The 23,277-nt window shown below is 47.4% G+C and overlaps 1 protein-coding gene and 1 long non-coding RNA gene across 7 annotated transcripts in view; both read right to left on the minus strand.

The window, feature by feature from the left end:
* Positions 1-309: 309 nt before the first annotated feature.
* Positions 310-20,973, minus strand: LOC114670830 (uncharacterized). Of its 3 annotated transcripts, XR_013398751.1 has the most exons (7): positions 20,837-20,973; positions 18,870-18,937; positions 17,260-17,366; positions 17,004-17,125; positions 12,419-12,660; positions 7,777-8,415; positions 310-516 (listed from the first exon to the last, which is right to left on the minus strand). It is a non-coding gene; the product is annotated as an uncharacterized LOC114670830 (long non-coding RNA). The 3 variants fall into 3 exon arrangements; XR_003720594.2 differs by lacking the exons at positions 310-516; positions 7,777-8,415 and having other exon boundaries at positions 11,943-12,660; XR_003720597.2 differs by lacking the exons at positions 310-516; positions 7,777-8,415; positions 20,837-20,973 and adding an exon at positions 19,866-20,004 and having other exon boundaries at positions 11,943-12,660.
* A 611-nt stretch (positions 20,974-21,584) lies between these two features.
* The window catches only part of PLEKHO1 (pleckstrin homology domain containing O1), a 154,518-nt gene continuing 152,825 nt past the window's right edge, over positions 21,585-23,277 (minus strand). For 3 of the 4 annotated variants that reach the window (XM_077973353.1, XM_077973456.1, XM_077973391.1), the window contains one exon: positions 21,585-22,801. In XM_077973353.1, coding sequence (XP_077829479.1) covers positions 22,097-22,801 — 705 coding nt within the window. In that variant the 3' untranslated portion in view covers positions 21,585-22,096. 4 annotated transcript variants of the gene reach the window in all.

Consider the following 23,277-nt stretch of genomic DNA (forward strand, 5'->3'; position numbering starts at 1 on the left):
ATTGGGTAGAGACCACTCTCTCCCCAAGCAAAACCAAAGCAAGGTGGGGTGGAGGACCCAGGGTGGGAGGGGAAGTGAAGTCCAAGTGATTTACAGGTTTCCAAGTAGGCTTGGAAAGCCATTACACATTTGAGGATGAACCTGGGTCACTAGAATTTTGACTCCATGACAGAAGGGGCCTTTGTGGAGGTCTTGATGTAAAGAATACGAGTCGCCTCTCAACTTCTGCATAGCTGCTAGAAGTTAGTTCTCAATCTTAAAGTTTGTTCTTTTTCTAGAGGATTGCTGAAAGCAAAAGTAACAGTCTTAACCATCTGCCACTTAAGAGGAGATTTATTGCTTTTTAATGGAAAGGATGCTTGTTCCAACAGGAGAAGGGTATGGCTCAGAGAAGCAAGCCTGGCTGGGCGCAGTGGCTCACGCCTATAATCTCAGGACTTTGGGAGGCCGAGCTGGGTGGATCACCTGAGGCCAGGAGTTCGAGACCAGACTGTCCAACATGGCAAAACCCTATCTCTACAAAAAAAATACAAAAAATAATTAGCTGGGCGTGATGGTGCACCTGTATAGTTCCAGCTACCCGGGAGGCTGAGGCATGAGAATTGCTTGAACCTGGGAGGTGGAGGTTGCAGTGAACCGAGATTGCACCACTGCACTCCAGTCTGGGCAATAGAATGAGATTGTCTCAAAAAAACAAAACAAAACAAAAAAAAAGCAGCTGCAGCTTCATCTCTTTGGCCTCCCTGAGCATATATTTTGGTCACTGCTCTGCTGTCAACTGTGGAATAGTGGGGATCCCTAAAGAGCAAACAGCATGCAGTATGGCTGGAGTTTAGAGCATGGGGCGGCCCTGAGGTGTCTATAAGGGGAATGGAGAGGAAGGACAAGGCTAAAGAAAGAAGCGGCTAGGATCACAGAGGCCCTGTAAACCGTGTTAAAGAAGGTGGACTCTAACTCAAGGGCAGTGGGGACTATAAATATCAGATTTTAAATTTTACTTTTTTTTGGATACAGAGTCTTGTTCTTGTTGCCCAGGCTGGAGTGTAATGGCGCGATCTCGACTCACTACAACCTCCACCTCCCATGTTCAAGCAATTCTCCTGCCTCAGCTTCCCGAGTAGCTGGGATTACAGGCGCCCACAACCATGCCTGGCTAATTTTTTTTTTTTTTGTATTTTTAGTAGAGATGGGGTTTCATCATATTGGCCAGGCTGGTCTTGAACTCCTGACCTCAGGTGATATGCCCGCCTCGGCTTCCTAAAGTGTTGGGATTACAGGTGTCAGCCACCACGCCAAGCCAGATTTAAAATTTCAGATCACTCTGATTGCAGTGTGGGCATACGAAACAGTAGAGTTAGTGACACTAATTAGAAGACTGTTGCAGTCGTTGAAGAGAGAGAGGTTGATGGCCTGAACCTGTCTGAGGCAAAACCATGAGTAGCAATGTTGGCACTCAGGGCAAACAACTCAAAATTGACCTTCAAACAGCTCTGTAATGCAGGATAGAGCTTGCAGGCAGGTGTGACTGGTAATATGCCTTTTGATAGTTTTCAGTTTAACAAATAGTCTGGATAACCAGGTGCTATTCTTTTTAAACAATTATGTTTTAAAGGAAAACATGCCCCTGAGATTTTGGAATTCAGGAGCAAAGCACGGTCCACTCCTGTAGTTGGGCTGGGGCAGAGGCAGTGGGAAGCGGGTGGTAATCAGATTTGGGAGATATTTAGGAAGTAGGGTGGACAAGTAAAGCTTTTGATAGAAAAACATGTTTAGTTAAAGTTGTTTTGTTTCGTTTGAATTGAATTAGTAATATATGCCATGGTAAAATTCAAACAGCACTAAAGGCATGCAATGAAAAGTGTCTCCTTCGGCTGGGCACGGTGGTTCACGCCTGTAATCCCAGCAGTTTGGGAGGCTGAGGAGGGTGAATAATGAGGTCAGGATATTGAGACCATCCTGGCTAACACGGTGAAACCCTGTCTCTACTAAAAATACAAAAAATTAGCCAGGTGTGGTGGTGGGCGCCTGTAATCCCAGCTACTCGGGAGGCTGAGGCAGGAGAATGGCGTGAACCCGGGAGGCAGAGCTTGCAGTGAGCTGAGATCGCGCCATTGCACTCCAGCCTGAGCGACAGAGCGAGACTCTGTCTCAAAAAAAAAAAAAAAAAAAACTGTCTCCTTAACCAGAGTCAGCCATTCTTAACAGTTCTTGTGTATTCTAGAGCTTTTTGTGCCACTGTAAGCCTATATTTAATTTTTATCTTTTATAAAAATTGGAACATACTATACACTTTGCTCTTCCCTTTACTAATTCACTTAACATTGTATTTGGCAGTCTTGCTACATCTATTTTTGGTTTTGTTTTTAAAGAGACAGGGCCTTGGTCTATCGCTTAGGCTGGATTGCAGTGGTGCAATTATAGCTCACTGTAACCCCAGACTCCTAGGCTCAAGGGATCCTCCTGCCCCTGCCTCCAAGTAGCTAGGACTACAGGGGTGTGCCACCATGCCCAAATAATTTTTAAAATTTTTATAGAGATGGGATATCCCTATGTTGCCCAGGCTGGTCTCAAACCCTGGCCTCAAGTGATCCTCCTGCCTTGGCCTCCCAGAGCGTTGGGATTACAGGTGTAAGCCACCATGTCCTGCCTACTTTGCTCTTTTGAATAACTATTTAATAGTCTGTTGTTTGAATGTGCATTCTCATTATTTATTTAAACTAGTCTCCTTTTTTTTTTTTTTTTTTTTTTTTTGAGACAGGGTCTCATTGTGTTTCTCAGGCTGGAGTGCAGTGGCATGATCTCAGCTCACTGCAACCTCCGGCTCCTGAGGTCAAAGTATCCTCCCGCCTCAGCCTCCTGATTAGCTGAGACTACAGGTGTGTGCCACCACACCCAGCTAATTTTTGTATTTTTTTTTGTAGAGTCGGAGTTTCACCCTGTTGCTCAGGCTGGTTTCAAACTCCTGGGCTCAAGCGATCCACCTGTCTCAGCCTCCCAAAGTGCTAGGATTACAGGTGTGAGTCACCACAACCAGCCAAATTGGTCTCCAAATTGATGTACATTGGGGCTGTTTCTAATTTTTGATATTTGAGTTAGATTTTTTAAAATTAGATTTTAAATTGAGGGAAGAGACACAAAATAATGAAGGAAGAATTCTAGGTGGTGAAAAAGATTTATACATAAACAGAGACCACTAGTGTCTTTGTGTCTGACGGACTACTCTTGACTCTCCTAGGCCGTAGGATGAACATATTTATGAGGAGTGAGGTGGGAGAGTAATGGGTGTTTCTGCAGACCCTTGAGTCTATGTGTAGAATTGGGATGTGACTTAGGAACTGGGCATTTTTAACAGGGTCAGAGTGAAGCTGTCCATAGCCACTTCTTCTCCAATTAAAGATCTTTCAGGGGAGCAGGCTGCCACAGCTGTGAACATTGATCACACTCCGCTTTGGTAAAAATGCCTTCCTAGCCGGGCGCGGTGGCTCAAGCCTGTAATCCCAGCACTTTGGGAGGCTGAGACGGGCAGATCACAAGGTCAGGAGATCGAGACCATCCTGGCTAACACGGTGAAACCCCGTCTCTACTAAAAAATACAAAAAGCTAGCCGGGCGAGGTGGCGGGCGCCTGTAGTCCCAGCTACTCGGGAGGCTGAGGCAGGAGAATGGCGTGAACCCGGGAGGCGGAGCTTGCAGTGAGCTGAGATCCGGCCACTGCACTCCAGCCCAGGTGACAGAGCGAGACTCCGTCTCAAAAAAAAAATAAAAAAAAAAAAAAAGCCTTCCTGCCTGTGCACAGACATCACCCTGTTGTATCCTAAATCCACCTGTTGTCATAGTTGTTTCTCTGGGCACCCCAGCCATAGTAAGAAATATGAAGTATTGGCTGGGCGCAGTGGCTTAGGCCTGTAATCCCAGCACGTTGGGAGGCCAAGACTGGTGGATCACAAGGTCAGGAGTTCGAGACTAGCCTGGCCAACATAGTGAAACCCTGTCTCTACTAAAAATACCAAAATTAGCTGGGCATGGTGGCATGTGCCCGTAATCCCAGCTACTTGGGAGGCTGAGGCAGGAGAATTGCTTGAACCCGGGAGGTGGAGGTTACAACGAACTGAGATTGTGCCACTGCACTCCAGCCTGGGCAACAGAGCGTGACTCTGTCTCAAAAAAAAAAAAAAAGAAGAAGAGAAAAGACGTATTTGTGAAGTATTTGTGAAATAAAAGAAGAGGTTTGCTGGCTTGAGTAGAAAGTTGTGTCAGGGAGGAATGAGAAATGGGCCATTTGTTTAAGGCCACCCCCGACTAGCTCTTCCTTTTCTTTTCTTTTTTTTTTTTTTTTTTTTTTTGAGACGGAGTTTCGTTCTTGTTGCCCAGGCTGGAGTGCAACGACGTGATCTCGGCTCACTGCAACCTCCGCCTCCCGGGTTCAAATGACTCTCCTGCCTCAGCCTTCCGATTACAGGCATGCGCCACCACGCCTGGATAATTTATTTTATTTTATTTTATTTTTTTACATTTTTAGTAGAGATGGGGTTTCTCCATGTTGGTCAGGCTGGTCTTAAGCTCCCAACTTCAGGTGATCCACTCGCCTCGGCCTCCCAAAGTGTTGGGATCACAGGCGTGAGCCACCACGCCTGGCCAGCTCTTCCTTTTCATGTAAGCATGCTCTTAACTTTTCTGCTGGAGCTGGAGAAATTAGTTTTACCCAAGACTATGCAGCCATTTGCCAGTTGCATAATTTTGGGTAAGTTTCAACATCTCCAAGCTTCAGTTCCCCATCAGTCAAATGGGCATCATAATTCCCACTTGGCACAGCGTTGGGAAGATTTATTGAGTCAATGTATGTGAAAGGGCCTATGTTTCATTTTACTTTTTTGCAAGGCCTTGTCAGAATGGAGTTTCTAAGGCAATGTGTAATCCAACCCAAGATAATAGATACCAAAATGTTCTATTCTTTCCTGGGATGTGACTGCCAATGTTAACCTCCCATACTCTTAGCCTTTGTGCTTTACTGAAACTATATCTGAAAGTTCATCACCTTCAGGGAATTCATACAAAATTTCTTTACATTTGTACAGTACTTTATAGCTGTTAAAGAGACCTTAGCAACAATCATCTAATTGGAACCCCCTAGCAAACCTTCTGTGGCAAGGCACATTTTATCACCATGTTACAGATAACATAAATGAGGCTCAGAGAGAATGATATAAAGAAACTGAGGGCCAGGCACGGTGGCTCATACCTGTATTCCCAGCATTTTGGGAGGCCAAGGCAGGAGGATCACTTGAGGTCAGGAGTTCAAGACCAGCCTGACCAACATGTGAAACCCCGTCTCTACCAAAAATATGAAAGTTAGGTGTGGTGGTGCATGCATGTAGTCCCAGCTACTCATGAGGCTGAGGCAGGAGAATTCCTTGAGCCCAGGAGGTGGAGATTGCAGTGAGCTGCACACCACTGCACTCCAGCCTGGGCAAGAGTGAGAGACCTTGTCTCAAAAAAAAAAAAAAAGATCCAGGTGCCATGTCTCATGCCTGTAATCCCAGCACTTTGGGAGGCTGAGATGGGTGGATCACCTGAGGTCAGAAGTTCAAGACCAGCCTGGCCAACACGGTGAAACCCCGTCTCTAGTAAAAATACAAAAATGAGCTGGGCATGGTGGCAGGTGCCTGTAATCCCAGCTACTCAGGAGGCTGAGGCAGGAAAATCACTTCAACCTGGGAGGTAGAGGTTGCAGTAAGTTAGATCGTGCCATTGCACTCGCCTGGGCAACGGAGTAAGACTCGTCTCAAAAAAAAAAAAAAAAAGAAAAAGAAACTGAGGCTCAAATAATAAACAGCAGAGACCAGGAGTAGATTACTTCTAGACTACTTCAAGACTAAAGAGATGAGAGGTAGCTTCCCTGACCTCAATCTGCCTAGGTTTGGAATTCTTGAGTCTGTTTCCCCAATCATGTTTTGCATCCTGGTAAAATGCATGCCACTTCTAAAATAATTTTTCTGTTGAAATAATAATAGCAGGCCGGGTGCGGTGGCTCACACCTGTAATCTCAGCACTTTGGGAGGCCGAGGCAGGTGGATCACCTGAGGCCAGGAGTTCGAGGCCAGTCTGGACAACATGGCGAAACCCTGTCTCTACTAAAAACACAAAAATTAGCTCGGTGTGGTGGTGGGCGCCTGTAGTCCCAGATACTTGGGAGGCTGAGGCAGGATAATTGTTTCAGCCCGGGAGGCAGAGGTTGGAGTGAGCTGAGATGGCACCACTGCACTCCAGCCTGGGCAACAGAGTGAGACTCCGTCTCAAAACAACAACAACAAAAAGAAATAATAACATCAGCAAAATACTTTATTGTTTGTACAACACCTTAAAATTGATGGACTCATTTGATTCTTACAGTAGTCTCCTGGGTAAGTAGAGCAAACATGAGTTATTCTATTTTTCAGATGAGGAAATAGATGTTAGAATGGAGACCTGCCCAATGTCAAACAACTGAGAAGCAGAACTGGAGCGGGAACCTGACTTTCTCGGCAGCAACTTCAATGCCTTCTTATAGGTTCATTATTGTTGTTATACTTTTATTATGCTTCTATTGTGCTGTGTAATTTGTTTTTAAAAATTCAAATTAGTTAACCTCTTGTAGACATTCATTGAAATACATTTGTTGAGCACCTGTGTAAACTGCTCACCATTTAGTTGGGAGAAAGGTAAATAAACAAAGTTACAAAGACAAAACATACTTTGCAATTTGGAGACTTAATAAATGTTTTTGATGACAGTGTGATGACAGCTTGTAAGTTAATCATCACAATGAAGGCTCGGCATGGTGGCTCAAGCCTGTAATCCCAGTGCTTTGGGAGGTCGAGGAAGGCGGATCATGAGGTTAGGAGTTCGAGAACAGCCTGGCCAACATGGTGAAACCCCATCTCTACTAAAAATACAAAAAAAAATTAGCCAGGTGTGTTGGCGCGTGCCTGTAATCCCAGCTACTTAGGAGGCTGAGGCAGGAGAATCGCTTGAACCCAGGAGGCGGATGTTGCAGTGAGCAGGGATCATGCCACTGCACTCCAGCTTGGGTGACAGAGCGAGACTCCGTCTCAAACAAACAAACAAACAAACAAAAAAACCACGATGGACTTCTGTAAAATAAGAGAGAAAGTAGCCACATGTATATATACCCATGTGCATAAGCTCCCTCCACACACCCGTGAAATCATCTGAATTTTACATTTCAATAAGTAACTGGCACCTTCTTGGCATATTAATCTGTAGGAAATTACAGGCTATAGTGTTGTGGTATATTATCAGAGAATGTCAAGTAGATTTCAGTATTATGTTACTTTGACGTCACTGCCCGGCATTGCTTTGGTCTTTTCCTTACTACTAATATAAATTATTATTTGGCCGGGCGCGGTGGCTCAAGCCTGTAATCCCAGCACTTTGGGAGGCCGAGACGGGCGGATCACGAGGCCAGGAGATCGAGAGACGATCCCGGCTAACACGGTGAAACCCCGTCTCTACTAAAAAATACAAAAAAACTAGCCGGGCGAGGTGGCGGGCGCCTGTAGTCCCAGCTACTCGGGAGGCTGAGGCAGGAGAACGGCGTAAACCCGGGAGGCGGAGCTTGCAGTGAGCTGAGATCCGGCCACTGCACTCCAGCCTGGGTGACAGAGCAAGACTCCGTCTCAAAAAAAACAAAAACAAAACAAACAAAAAAAATTATTATTTATAATAATTTCCTTTGTAAACGGCATATTCCTTGCTTGATAATAAAGACTTCACTTACTTCTGTCCTCTTGCTGTTTGGGGTCATGATTGGTGTCTGCTCACCCTTCTCGGTTCTCCAGAGCAACATGTGACCTGAAGCCAACTCGGAAAAAGAAGAAACAGGTCAAAGAAGAGAGCAAAGATTAAACAGAACAGTGTGTTTGGAGCACTCGATCTTGAATTTAAAAAAAAGCAAAGGAGTACAACTCCCCTGTGTAGTGAATTGATTTTTACTCAGAGAGGTCTGGCTGTGGCCCTCGGCTACTGGGAGATGATCTCTAGGCCCCTGGAATGTCCTGCCCAATAGGAATGTCATTGTTTGCCTCGGGAGCTTGGCCACCATATGCTTGAATGATGTGATTTATAATGGGGGCTTTGAAACACGCCGTATCAGTTCCAGCCCCCATAGGGACTGGAGAGCAAAGGTCAGTCATGCAGGCAGCATGTGGTCAAGCTCCAGCAACGGCTCTGGACACCAAAGACTTGGGCAAGCTTTCCTGGTGGCAGCACTCGCAAGCACTGTCACACCTCATAGCAGGGAGGGGTAGTGATGTCTGGAATTTCACAGGAGAAGGTGTCCAAAGTTTCCCGTGTGGCTCTTCCCAGACTTTGCCCTCTGGATCTCTTCCCTTGGCTGGTTCTGATGTGTACCCTTTTGCTGCAAAAAAAGTTTAATTAATTTGTCATAAGTATAGTGCTTCCCTGAGTACTGTGAGTCATTGTAGCAAATTATCAAACCTGCGGGGATAGTGGAACCAAACCCTGAACTGGCTACTGGTGTCTGAAGTGAGGGTGGCCTGGTAGAGGACTGTTCCTTACCCCCTGAAGTCTGGCCTGCCTCCAGGTAGTTGGGGTCAGACATCACTGCGTTTAGATTTAGATTTTGACGCTTTTTGACACTTTCTAGCTTGGTTACGTCTCTCGGCTTCATTTTTTTTTTTTTTTAAGACGGATTCTCGCTCTGTTGCCCAGGCTGGAGTGCAATGGCACCATCTCAACTCACAGCAACCTCCGCCCCCTGGGTTCAAGCGATTCTCCTGCCTGAGCCTCCCGAGTAGCTGGGGTTATAGGTGCCCGCCACCACGCCTGGCTAATTTTTTTTTTTTTTTGTAATTTTAGTAGAGACGGAGTTTCACCATGTTGGCCAGGCTGGTCTCAAACTCCTGACCTGCCTCGGCCTCCCAAAGTGCTGGGATTACAGGTGTGAGCCACCGCACCTGGCCGGCTTCAATTTTTCTAATCCTTAATTTGGGGATCATACTTGTCCTATTTTCTTCACAGGGTTAATTATGAAGATCAAAAATTAAATAGTGTATGTGTGAGAGAGCTATTGATAGCAAACAAGAACATGATATCTAAAACTGTAAAGGACCATCAAAAGGTATTACTTTTATTACGATGGAACTAAATGGTGGAGATAATGTGGTGAGGTACATGTGTTAGGTAAGGCTTTCTTCAATCATTCATTACACAAATAAAGATTGAATTTAGGTGTTGGGGAGATAAGTCAGGGCCCTGCTCTGTGGGGGCTTCTATTCTACTCAGGGAGAGAGAAAATAAAGAGGCAACTGAGGAGAATAATTAGACTGTGGTCATTGTTGTGTGGGAAGCAGAATGATAAGGTAACAATTCTGTTGGAAGGGGTGCCTCTCAAGACAGAGTGGCCAGAGAAGGCGCCTAAGAACTGATGTTTGAATAAAGAAGTTAAAAAAGAGAACAAGGGTATTTAGGCAGAAGGAATAGCAAAGGCAAAGGCCCTGAGGTGGGAAAGAGCTTGGTGTATGTACAGAACAGAGAAGAGATCTGTGTGTCTGGCCTGGGGATAAGGTTGGAGATATGCATGAGTCAGAGGAAGGGGGGTCGTTTTTTTTTTTCTTTTTCTTTTTTGAGACAAGGTCTCACTCTGTCGCACAGGCTGGAGTGCAGTGGGACAATCTCGATTCACTGCATCCTCGACCTCCCCAGCTCAAGTGATCCTCCCACCTCAGCCTCCCAAGTAGCTGGGACAATAGGTGTGCGCCACCATGACTGGCTATTTATTTGTATTTTTAGTAGAGATGGGGTTTTGTCATGTTGCCCAGGGCTGGGGCAAGTTCCTGGGATCAAGCTATCTGCTCGCCTCAGCCTCCCAAAGTGCTGGGATTACAGGCATGAGCCACTGTGTTTGGCAGAGAAGGGCTTTATTTGCCAGAGAAAATATTTGGATTTTTAAGAGTGACATGAAGTTAGGGTGGTTTTAAGTAGGCAAGTGAGATGAACTGCTTTAAGAAGACACTCCAGGCTGGGCGCAGTGGCTCACACCTGTAATCCCAGCACTTTGGGAGGTGAAGGTGGGCAGATCACGTGAGGTCGGGAGTTCGAGACCAGCCTGACCAACATGGAGAAACCTCGTCTCTACTAAAAAAAAAATACAAAATTAGCTGGGCGTGGTGGCACATATACCTGTAATCCTTAGCTACTTGGGAGGCTGAGGCAGGACAATCGCTTGAACCTGGGAGGCGGAGGTAGCAGTGAGCCATTGCACTCCAGCCTGGGCAACAAGAGCAAAACTCTGTCACACACACAAAACAAAAACAAAAACACCCACACACATACAAGAAGACACTCCAGCTGCTGAACGGGAATGAGGGGAGGCAGGGAGACCTCACCAGGAGACTATGTAGGGAAGGAGCTGGCTGAGGAGAGATGGAGAAATGGTCATCTTCCAGCTATGCTTTAAGGTAGAACCAAAAAGCCTTGCTGATGGACTCCAGATGTTGGGGATGGGGTAGGCAAGAGGAAGAAAGATTTGTCAGCTGCCTCCTCTGGGAAGCAGATGCTGAATGAGGAGTGTAAGAGGCCTAAAAGGGAGTGCCTGTGAGAGGGGACAGGAAGCAGGGTTCAGCAAGGAGAGCCTCAGACTGAAATGCAGATAGAATCTTGGGCAACATATTGGGGAACTCCAGAGCAAATGTGTTTCATTAGAGGGGTTCGCATAGGGCAGAAATGTCCAGGCCCTAAGAGCCCCTCTACTCTGTTCAGTCACTGGCCAGGGCCTGATGAGAGGAGTGTGCCTTGGTTGGAAAACTGAGACAGATCCCTCAGCACTAACAGCTGGGGCTGACAGCTAACTGTCCTCCTTGCAGTTGTCCAGCAAGTTCTTTCTTGAAGACAAATCCAGGTGAGGCACCTTCATGGCTACCACAGTCTTCCTTTTGTACCATGTGGATCTACATTTCCACATACGTCGAGGGGTAGCTCTTCCGGGGTTTCAGTGGGCTCTTTTCTTGAAGGGACTTAGATAAGGGAGGTCAGTGGGGTAACCACAGGCTGTTGCTGCAGTTGGTCTTGCAATAGGTAACATCATTTCCCTCCTCCATTATCCATTCTAAATTCCACTCTCCCTCTCTGCTAGAGATGACACCACTGTCATTTCTGCTGGTCTTTTTTTTTTTTTTTTTTTTTTTTTTGAGACAGAGTCTCGCTCTGTCGCCCAGGCTGGAGTGCAGTGGCCGGATCTCAGCTCACTGCAAGCTCCGCCTCCCGGGTTCACGCCATTCTCCTGCCTCAGCCTCCCGAGTAGCTGGGACTACAGGCGCCCGCCACCTCGCCCGGCTAGTTTTTTGTATTTTTTAGTAGAGACGGGGTTTCACCGTGTTAGCCAGGATAGTCTCGATCTCCTGACCTCGTGATCCGCCCGTCTTGGCCTCCCAAAGTGCTGGGATTACAGGCTTGAGCCACCGCGCCCGGCCACCCTCCAGGCATTGTAGTTCCTTCTTTGTGCATGCAAGATGCAGCATTTTGTCTTTTGTTTCATAGGCAATGACCTAGTATGCCCTTGACCACTGGATTCCAAAAAACTTTATGGAAGGGGCAAGTCCTGGAATCTTCAGAGAGTTTATGTCTCATTTTCTAGACTGCATGTGTCTTCCTGAGGCTTTCAGGTGCCAGCCACCTCTTGCTATTCTCCAAAATTAGCCTAATGTCATTGATGAATGGAGCATTGTGATATTCTGTGGGAAGTCCAGATGATCTAGATCTTTTCTGAATGTATCATGACATAGACTGGGAGAGTTAACAACAACCCTAGGGGTGGGGGGAATCTAAATGAATATTGTGATCCAGTCCATGTGAATGCTGTTTCTGATTCTCTTTCCTGATCGAGATAAAGAAGAGTGAATTTGCCAAATCAATGGCCAAATGTCATGTACTTGAAGCCATATTTATATATTCTAGCTATGATACCACACCCAGCATGATCACTCGAGGCTTGAGCTGAGCTGGGAATCGTCTAGGGTTATTTCCAAGGATCCATGTGTTTTCTGCAGGGGCCAGGCTGGTGAATTAAACAGAGGTATGATACAGACCACGATCCTTGCATCCTTGAGGTACTTAAGGGTGGCAATGATCTCTATCTTCCATCTGGCATGAGATATTATTTTGTATTTGCTATCTTGGCTGGGTGAAGGGGAGAGGGACACAATTTCAGAGGCTTCCACTGACCTTCCCCACCATGATAGCTCTTATAGCATAAAGCAGGGGCCCCACATGGGGGCTTCCCCAACTGCTGAATATACCAATCCCAGTTATACATTCAGGGACTGGGGCAATGACCACCAGGTGTGGCCAGAGCCCTGGTGGACCCACTCGAAGCTGGACATCAGCCAGAATCCCCATTTTACCTGACCTATAGCCCATCATTGTAACAGGGGCCATTATGACATTTCGGGTCTTTGAATATCAGTGCCATTCAGGCCCTGTGTCTAGTAGTCTTCAACATGTCTGGATATTCCTCCTCTCCCAGGTGACGGTCAGCCAGGACTGGTGGAATTATTACAGTGCACACTTGCTGTGATGTTGCAGGGACCTTCCTCTTGGGGACTCTGCCGCATTTTCCATTTCAGGTCTGAAAAATGTTGCAGGTCTAGGAAATGAGAAGGAATCATTACTTTTTTTCAGTGTTCTTAAAACATATATTTTATTTTAAATTGTGATAAAAACATAACATTTTAAACTGGGTGTGGTGGTGCATGTTTGTAGTCCTAGCTACTTGGGAGGCTGAGGTGGGAGGATCACTTGAACCCAGGAGGTCAAGGTTGCGGTGAGCAGAGACAGTGCCACTGCACTCCAGCCTGGGCAACAGAGTGAGACCCCGTCCCCAAAAAAGAAGAAAACCACACACAAAACATTGATCACCTTACCAATTTGTAAGTGTACAGTTCCACAGTTTTAAGTATATTCACAGTATATTTAAGCTGCACAGTGTTGTGCAGCTGAGCTCTAGAGCTGCTCATCTTGCAACACTGACACCCCATACCCATTAAACAACAACTCCAAATTTCTCCCTGCCCCTGGCTTCTGGCAACCACCATCCTACTTTATGTTCCTATGAATCCGACTGCTTTAGATGTCTCACATAAATAAAATCATACAGTATTTTTGTCTTTTTGTGACTGGTGTGTTTCAGTTAGCATAATACTCTCAAGGCTCATGTTGTAGTATGTGACAGGACTTCCTTCCTTTTTAAGGCTGAATAATGTACATTTCCCATTTTATTTATTCTTTCATCCATCAATGGACACTTGAGTTGCTTCCACCTGTTGGCTGTTGTAAATAATGCTGCTGTGAATATGGGTGTGCAAATATCTCAAGACCCTGCTTTCAATACTTTTGAAGTGGGATTGCTGGATCATATGGTAATTCCATTTTTAAGTTTTTGGGAACACTCAGACTGTTTTCCACAGCAGCTCGCCATTTTACATTTCCACCAATACTGCACAAGGCTTCCAATTTCTCTACTTCAAGACTTTTTACGGGGGCAACTGTGCTCAGCCTATTCTTGCATTTGTTTGATTTGCCCTTGTTGGCTGTTAATTTTATCCCTAGGGATATCATGTTCTAGTAATCAACTTAATTTCCCCTTGACTGACTGACTTATTTATTTATTTATTTATTGAGACAAAGTCTCACTCTGTCACAAGGATGGAGTGCAATGGCACCAGCCTAGGAGGCTCACTGCAGCCTCCAACCCCTGGGCTCAAGAGATCCTCCCACCTCAGCCTCCTACGTAGCTGGAACTACAGGCACATGCAACTATGCCTGGCTAATTAAAAAAAAAATTTTTTTTTTTTTTTTTTTAGAGACAGGTCTTACTATGTTGCCCAGGTTGGTCATGAATCCCTGGCCTTAGGTGATCCTCCCACCTTGCACTGGGATTACAGGCATGAACCGCACCTGGTCTTGACCGGCTCTTTGACTTTGCTGGTCATTAAGAGAATTGTGACCTCCTGGCTTCTATTGTTGCCACCTGGCCTTTATTGCTTGGCACTGGGGAGGGGATTGGTTATTTCCATTGCTATCAATAATCTCAGCTTTGTTATGACCTCTCCTATCTTCATCCCTGGCCTACGGAGGGGAGGCCCCACTGTCTGTACATCTCCCGTTTTGTTTATTGATGCTGGTACCACCCTCACCAATGCCGCAGTAAAGGATGTGTGTCTTCCATGGAACATAATCCCATGGTGAGTCTTTAGACCTCAAATAATACATTCCAACACATCTACTTTCCTAAACTTTCAAATTTCTTCCTCCACTGCTGATGTGGAGGAAGCATTGAAATTCAAGCATTTCAATTGTGCTGCATGGGTTATTACTTTTTCAAGGCTTTTAGGAGCACACTAATATTCATATATCTGAACTATTTTGTGGGGTCCTTGCTGGAGTGTAAATCCTGTATCCCAAGAAAGTGCCCCCAAATTAATAAACTTTCTTATCCAGGTTTCTATTCTGATATTCTCAAAACTCTAGGTCCGGCTGGGCACAGTGGCTCACGCCTGGAATCCTAACACTTTGGGAGGATGAGGCAGGTGGATCACTTGAGGTCAGGAGTTCGAGACCAGCCTGGCCAACATGGTGAAACCCCGTCTCTACTAAAAATACAAAAATTAGCCGGGCGTGGTGACAGGTGCCTGTAATCCCAGCTACTCGGGAGGCTGGGGCAGGAGAATCACTTGAACCCGGGAGGCGGAGGTTGCAGTGAGCCAAGATTGTGCCACTGCACTCCAGCCTGGGTGACAGAGCGAGGGAGACTGTCAAAAAAAAAAAAAAAAAAAAAAAACAGGTGGGGAGTGGTGGCTCACACCTGTAATCCCAGCACTTTGGGAGGCTGAGGTGGTCTGATCACGAGGTCAGGAAATTGACACCATACTGGCTAACATGGTGAAACCCCATCTCCTCTAAAAATACAAAAAATTAGCTGGGCGTGGTGGAGTGTTGCCTGTAATCCCAGCTACTGGGGAGGCTGAGGCAGGAGAATCACTTAAATCCAGGAGGCAGAGGTTACAGTGAGCAGAGATAGTGCCACTGCACTCCAGCCTGGGGGACAGAGCAAGACTCCATATCAAAAAACAAACAAAAAAACAAACAAAAAACAAAAAACATTCTAGGTCCATAGGCACCTCCCCTGCTCCTGCTCCTACATGCTGGGTTTAGTTCCTTTCTTTCTTGTAAGGCCCAGCACGTTCTTGGCTCTGAATTACGTTGTGACTTATGCTCAGTTATTCTGGCAGCCAGAAGAGGAGTTGGGGCCGATCTGGAGGGACACTCCTGTTATGTTTCAGGGAGAGATCTCTGTGTTGCCTTTCCTGGGCAGCAGGTGGTGCTGGCTCTTAACAGAGAGGGGTGGGTCCTCTTAGCAGGGTATGTGGGGTCAGAGGATTCTGGGAACCAAAATTTTCAGGGATCTCCACCATCCAACGTACCAGATGTCCCCATTCTGTGTGTTGGAATCCTAGCCCAAGTTTTTTCAGCCAGGGCCTTGATCTTGACAGGGCGGATCTACCTTGGCTAAGGGTTCTAGCTGCCTGCCTCAGCCTCAGTGGGGTGTTAGTTTTTGAAGCTCCTGGTTGCTATCAATTTCTGAGTTCTATCTTTTACTGTTCTTCCATTGCAAGCGATCCCTTTGCTACCAAAGAAGCCCCTGGCCCTCACACTTAGTTTCAGTTGTTTGCTAACGGCCTTTCCTTCTCTCTGTACGATACCAGTGCAGCTGAGTAACAGCCAATTCCTTTGTCATTGTGTGCTTTGTTCTCCTGTGCATTTTTGGTGTGTTTTAATTTTAATGTTAAAAATGGACACACTGTAATTGCACATCCTTATGGGGTACAATTTACCTCTGTACTTTTCAAAGGCCTGAATCGTTTCACTGGCCAGGTGGTCCCTGCCATTAGCTCATTCTCATAAATTACCACCGGTGAAAGTTTTTCTTGCTGGAGACTGTTCTGGGCTCTATTATCTTTCCATCAAATTCTGCTTGCAAACTGAAAAGTTCCTTTTTCAGTTCCTGTTTCCTGCAATACCTTATCAATCACAGCTAAGAAAGGCCTGTTGCTACTTCTAACATTCTGCCTGGAAGTCTCTTTAGCTACCTCCAACAAATTTATTAGGTATATTTTCTAGCTCCCAAGACACCACAGGTGACGGTTTTGTGAATGATTCTACCACCATATAACACGGGTGGTCTTTCTCCCGTCTCTGAGAGCAGTTTTCTCCCTGTTCATCCAGACTCTGGAACAGTATCCTTGCTGCCCTTCTAGGCTGTCTGCTGCTGGGTCCTAAGATCAACGCCATTTGTTTCAGGTTTTAGTGAGGGCAGCATCCCACTTCCCAGAAACAATCTTTGTTCTAGTATCTATTGCTGAGTAACAAATCACCCCAAAACCTAGTGACTTAAGACAGCAATGGTTTGTTAGTTTCCCACAGTTCTGGGGGCTGACTGAGCAGCTAGTCTCTGGTCTTGCTTGTGTGCTGCTCCAGCTGTGTCTGACTGGAGGCTTGGATGCTGGGACATATCCATGTGGTTTCATGGTCTCATAGCAAGGATGCTCGCCCAGGCTTCTTATAAGCACCTGACTTTTGAGAGAGTAAAAGTGTGGAAACTACAAGACCCTTTAAGGCCTAGGCGCTGGAACGTACACAGTACATGTTCTTTGTTCTATTGGGCAAAACAAGTCATCGGCAAACCCAGATTCAAGCAGCAGTTGAAGAGAGAGCAACTCAAAAGGGAGAAACAGCGAACTCATATTGCAAAGGAGCGTGGAGGGGGGCTGGTTCACTGAGGATCATTATTTAGTCATCTATTACATTTATTGTACATTTAAGATACATGTTAGATACCCAGGTAAAGATGTCAAGTTGGCACTTAGCTCTAAGTGCTAGAGAGGGAAATTTAGGCTGGAGAAATAAATTTGGGACAACATATCAACATACAGATTGGGTACTTCTTGGAATCGTCTTGCCCTCAGGGTTTCCAGCTGCTGTATAAGTCTGGACTGTGTATGAGGCGCAGTAATGGCGGAGTGCGGCCCTCTGCAGCCAGAGCTGGGTGGAGGCTGGGGGAAGTGGAATATTGTGTTTTTGAGTCCACTTCCCTATTTGTGCACAGAGCATTCCACTAGTGTTCTCCTCCCTGCCTCCCAACCTTGATAGAGCCAAAAACATTAGGGACGGTATTAGGACAACTGACCTGCATGCCAAGGACATAGGACAGGAGACTATGCCATTGGCTTGTTTTGCCACCTGAAGTCAGGAACCTTAGGAGAAAGGGGCTGTTTGCTGTCATGGCTTTAATATCTGGAAGAAGGGAAAGCAAGAACGGGCATGAGACTAGTATTTTTGAAAGAAAGGGGTGATTTCTGAGCCGTCCCAAACCAGCAGGAAGGACAGGGGTGATAACCCCAACTTGCCCATAGCAGGAAGTAAAGAGGAGAAGGGATTCGGCGTCGGAGACCATGACACAGGTCAAGAGTTCTAGTGCTACTTGCTTTTCTATGAGTTCCTTTTCCTCATATTAAGTCCTTATGAAAGCCGCCTTATGTCCATGGTTTCTGTAGCTGCACCAGCATCTACACTTCTGATAGTTCAGGAGGAGTTGGGAATCTGTATTCTCCAATTGCTCCCCAACCTCAATGCACTTAACAAGTGTGCTCTCCATACTTATTAAGCCTCCAAAATCACGTTTTTAAACTGGTCCTGCTAATTTTTGCATTCCCCCCATCCTTGCTTCCAACCCTAGGGTTGGGGTGAGGTTGGGGTGGGCCATGTACAAGACTTTCTGGCTCTATCTCTCATTTCCTGAGCAGAGCTGGGCTGCACTAATTGACCTCGAGGGTCTCAGCTGTGCTAAGTTGGGTGTTTGTTAGATCTCGTTAGGCTTGTAATTAGTGCAAGGAATCTAGGTCAGAGGCAACGGGTTGGAGTGATGGTCTCCTGGGGCATGACTAAAGGTGGGGAATAGCAAACAGGCTCCTCATTCTTTGGGGGGGGGGTGAGCCGGGGGAGGAACGGTGGGACTTGTGTCACACACAGAGACAGACACAGGGTCACGTGCAGAAAGGCGGTCAAACTCTGCTGTGTGCGTGTATGTGTGTGCATGAGTGTGTGCATGAACGTGTATGATTTTGTGTGTGTGTGTGTGTGTGTGTGTGTGTTCGCTCCTGCATTTACTCGGGTTTTTTCCAACCTCTCCATATATGGCGTGGCTCTAGAGCAGGCTGGGGATTGGCTGCTTCTGTTGGGAGACAGGGAGGTAGTAAGAAAGCAGAGAGAAAGGAACCCAGCGTAGGGAAGGGAGTGACGAAGTGGGGGATGGGGGGCAGTCGCCGAGCCTGAGGGTTGCAGAAGGGAGCTGGGACTGCTTGCCTGTGAGGTTTAGATAGGGGAGAGATTCTTAGAGACTCAATTCCTGGGAGAATGAGGCAAATTTACTACTGGCAGAGAGGTTGGGAGAGTGGCTGGCGAAGGAGGCGAGAGCTGTTTCCTCAGGGACAGAGCTCTAGGCTCAGCACCGCATGGTTTGTGAGAAGCAGGGCAGGAGTTACAGAAATTTGCACTTTTCTTTTCTCCCTGGTCAACCTATGCTGTGGAAATAGCAGGAAATCAACTCATCAGCGTTCCAGGCCAACACCCCAGACATTCTTCCTGACAGAGGGAGCCGGGACTGCAGTTCCTTCGTCCCTCCTCAGGCCCCTGGCTAACAACCTGATGGGGAAGGACAGGAAAAGTTGAGGAAAATGTCATTGAAATGCGAATTAAGATTTCGTTCTTTACCTGCCTCTACCCCGCACCCCATCTCACCTCTGTGTCCTGGGTTCCCCCCGTCTCCCCATCCTTGGGCCTCCAGAGGGTGCTTCCCTTTGCTTCATCTGTGTAAGAAGAGAAGGGAGCAGAGCAGTTGGGAGGAGGAAGGGAGGGAGAATAAGTGCACCCTGAAAGCGTCTCAGGGCAGCTGTGTGCTGAGAAAGTTGCCCCACACAGCTACGGAGCCACCCATTTGCCACGCATCACAGTTACTGCGGGCACGAAGGGAAATACCACAGGCAGAGGGGCTGGAATGATGGAGTGAGGGAAGAGAGGCGCTGGGAGGAAGGGAAATAAACCATAAGCACCTTCCCATCCTCCTGTCACAGTGCCCAGGTTCAACACAAATGCTTCCTCAACAGAACTCATGCCAGCAGCCTACCACAAGGGTGCACCTTAAGCAATTTTTCTAGTGGCAAGCCTGGCTCCATGCTAAGCTCTAAAGTTCTTGAAGACCAGGGATGATGCTTTCATCCCCTCTTCTGGCTCTAGGCTTCAGCACAGTACCTGGTGTGCTCTCTCCTCTGAAGAGAGAGGTTGGGCACAGCCTGTGGCCTGGATCTAGCTAAGTGACAGTGACTGACCCCACACCAGCGGCCTCATTCACACTGTGCTCCTTCCACCTGAGCTAGCGGCCCACTGCCCAGAGTCAAACCAGTAACAGTAGCTGCAGCGGTTACTTTCTGACAGGCATTTTCCATATTGTCCTCACCTATCCAATACCTCTGCAGCTTGCAGATGAAAAAAACTAATATTTGGAAAGCATGTGCCTTGCCCAGGGCCTCATAATCAAGAATTAACAGAGTTAGAATTTGAATCCAGATTCATCTGGTTTCAAAGCTGGGCTCATTTCACCACCCAATGGCCTGGATGTTCCAGTAACTGTTGGAGAACTGGAAGCTGTTGGTTTTGGAGCCTGAAGCCGGGAGCACGGTGCCCAGCTCTTCTCTTACTGTCGTGAGGTCCCCGATCTTTCTTTTCTGCTTCCCTCACCTGTCACTCTCCTCTCTAGTGTCTCCCTCCATCTTCTGGCTCCCCTGGGAGCCACAGATAATTGACATGTTGGGATACATATGTCATTTGTGCTTTTGTCTTCTTTCCTCATTATGTGGGAGCAACAAGGAAGAAAAAACGGAAAAATGCTGGCAAAATACAAAGATAGAGACTTGTAAAAAGAAAGCATAATTCTAGCTTAGACTTCAATACCTGTGACAGCAGATGGCTCTGCTGACCATGCTTAGGGTCGTGGAGAGTGTAGCTATTTGGAGGACAGGATGTCTGGAAGCCTGGGTCCTCACCTCATACCCCAGGAGACCACAGAGACATGAAGGTGGCACTCTTGCACGCTTTCCCTTACTCAACTGGGATACACATTCCTCAAGGAAGAGGCTAGGTAACTACAGTCTAAAGCTGGGGAAAATCTCCATGACAGAGTGGCAAGGGACTAGAGAGAACAAGAATTCCTCTGCCCTAGGGATGGTTTAATAGCAGTGATAAGGTCCAGAGAAGAGTTGTGAAGGAAAGAGATGATTTCTGGAAAGAAGGGGAGAGAACCCCCCCCCGCCCACACCATTTTGCTTCCATGGGTTGTAGGAGTGACATCAGAGCAGAAGAATGGGGATTGAAGGGTCTGTTTCTCCCACAGGGTTTTCCCCCCTCTTCCTCCTATCCCATCTTCCTAACATCGGGGTAGCTTCATGGCCAGGTCTATATGCAACTTGGCCCCGTTTCCGCCTCCCCCCATCTCTAGTGAAGCCCCGCTGCTCTTGGAGGATCAAGCAGCTAGCAGGGCACACTTCAAAGTGGTTTTTAACCCTCCATTTACTTGATTCATGAGGCTCTGTCCCCTTCTTTCCCAAAATCAAATTATTCCCTTCACAGCTCTTCTCGGGACCTCACCAGTTACTATACCTGATCTCACACACTTCTGAGGAGGAGCGAACAGTGAGTTGTGTGGGACCTACCATAGGCAAGAATGTTGGGAAGCCTGTCAACTTCAGGGTGGCTGGGAGGGTGCTGGTGTGGGCATCCAGATGCTTTTCTGAAGTGGGGGCTTGCTTAGCGATAGAAGAGGTTTGATGAAGGAGAGTGGGGAGGCTACAGGATACCTTAGCTTGGCCGAAAGAGGAACTTGGACACGTGTTTGGTTTTCCCCTACATCCTACCCAGCTTGCATCACAAATCAGTTTCATTCTTAGTTCAGTTCTTCTGTGGGATCTGTCTCTAGTTCCCCTGTGCTAGGGCCCTGAATCAAATAATGAAACTAGTCTCATCCACCCAAGGCTGGATCTTTTTTTTTTTTTTTTTGAGATGGAGTTTTGCTTGTTGCCCAGGCTGGAGTGCAATGGCATGATCTTGGCTTGCTGCAACCTCTGCCTCCCAGGTTTAAGTGATTCTCTTGTCTCAGCCTCCCGCATAGCTGGGATTACAGGCACCCACCACCATGCCTGGCTAATTTTTTGTATTTTCAGTAGAGACAGGGTTTCATCATGTTGGTCAGGCTGGTCTCAAACTCCTGACCTCAGGTGATCCACCCACTTTGGCCTCCCGAAGTGTTGGGATTACAGGTATGAGCCACTACGCCCGACAAAGTTGGATCTTTGAGTCAATGTTGGGAAGGGTATGGAAGATGAAGGGAAGAAATGTCTCATGTAAGAAAATCCAGGCAGCTGGATCTCAACCAGAGACTGCTAGGAAAGAGAAGCCAGTGTCTGGCTGGGGAAGATTTTAATTCCACAAATCCTCCTCGGGGCTGGGATAAATTTCACGGACAGGTGGCAATGGCCTCCACATCCCTACAACTAGAGTAGGGCAGCTGAAACTTCACCCTCAAACTGACTGCCTGGGGTGGGACATAGAAAACGCCCTCGTCCCCCTCCTGCTCTAAGCTTAGAAGCCCACTGTATCCTTGGGAGCAGCAGTGGACTCCCCGTGCCGTCTTGGGGGCAGGCGGTGTGTGGAGTGATCAGACTATGTCTTTTCTGCACCTTCTCTCTCTCTGGCTGGGTAAAAACTTCCTACTACTGCTACAGGGTCACTTCCTCAAACCTGAAGGGGATACGGAAAGTAGGAGGGGAAACAAGGGTTGTAGTGGGGTCAGGCATCAGCAAGAGCAATGAGCTCATTTTTTTCTTTTTTTGATTGAGGTAAATAAAAAAGCTTTATCCAGCCACACGGAGATAAGAGTCTGTCCAACCCAACGAATTCCAGACCCCACCCCGCCCTCACATCAGGCTCTTCCGGTACTGACTGTGCGGGGTAGTCTGTCTGAGGTGGGAGTCGGGGGTCTGCAGGTCCATCTGTCTGTACAGGTCTCTCAGCTCCCTGACCTCCTGCAGCACCCTCTTTGCCTGGTTCCAATTTGATGACGCCTCTCCCAGCAGCCGTTCCGTCTCTAACAGCAGCTGCTCTGACTCAGAATCCGGCGGAGACCGAGGGGGGTCCTTGGCCTTTCGCTTCCCATCTCCCAGTCCTTGAACCTCTGCCAGAAGCTCCTGAGTCTTCTCCAGTTTCCTTGCTACCAGGTCCTGGATCCGGGACAGCTGCCCCGGGTGCGGGGGGGCAGGGGATGGGGGTTCCTCAGCCTGGAGCTGGAGGGTGCGGGCAGGGGCAGCGTCCCGCTGAGACAGGATCTCCTCCAGGGAGGCGCAGCGGCCCTTCTCTGTGGGTGTCAACTTCTTGGGTGCCTGGGGGGTGTAGGTGGCCCCTTTGTCTGGTTTTTCCCAAGGTCGGGAGAGGCTGCTTGCCCGGTCTGCGGAGGGCTGGATGCGGTCTGAGTCTGCTCTCCGCCGGCTCCCTGCCAGCTGGGCCACAGACTTGTCCAGGTCAACCCGAAAGCTCTCAGCACAAGAGGTTGGTTCCTCAGGGGAAGGGTCTTCCTCTTGGATCAGGTCCAAGGTCAGCATTCCATCCGAGGTAGACGTGGAAGCCTGTGGAGCAAGGGGGAAATGAGAGGGGAAAGCTGTCTTCAGGAGGGATTTTCAGAATGACTGCCTAAAAGATGCAAGCTGTGGTCATTTTCCTCTACAAGCCTTCCCTGAATGAGAAGTAGTTTTTTTAGAGACAGAGTCTTACTCTGTCGTCCAGGCTGGAGTGCAGTGGCATAATCTTGGCTCACTGCAAACTCCACCTTGTGGTTCAAGTGATTCTCCTACCTCAGCCTCCCAAGTAGCTGGGATTACATGCATGCACCACCACGCCTGGCTTTTTTTTTTTTGTATTTTTAGCAGTGGCAGGGTTTTACCACGTTGGCCATGGTTGGTCTCAAACTCCTGATCTCAAGTGATCCACCTGTCTCAGCCTCCCAAAGTACTGGGATTATAGGTGTGAGCAACCCTGCCTGGCAAAGCCCTCTGCTCTTGACTGAACCCTCCTACTGAATGTGCTGTTTCTTATTCCTTTGATA

This window comes from Macaca mulatta, chromosome 1, assembly GCF_049350105.2.
Source record: "Macaca mulatta isolate MMU2019108-1 chromosome 1, T2T-MMU8v2.0, whole genome shotgun sequence".
Classification (NCBI taxonomy): domain Eukaryota; kingdom Metazoa; phylum Chordata; class Mammalia; order Primates; family Cercopithecidae; genus Macaca; species Macaca mulatta.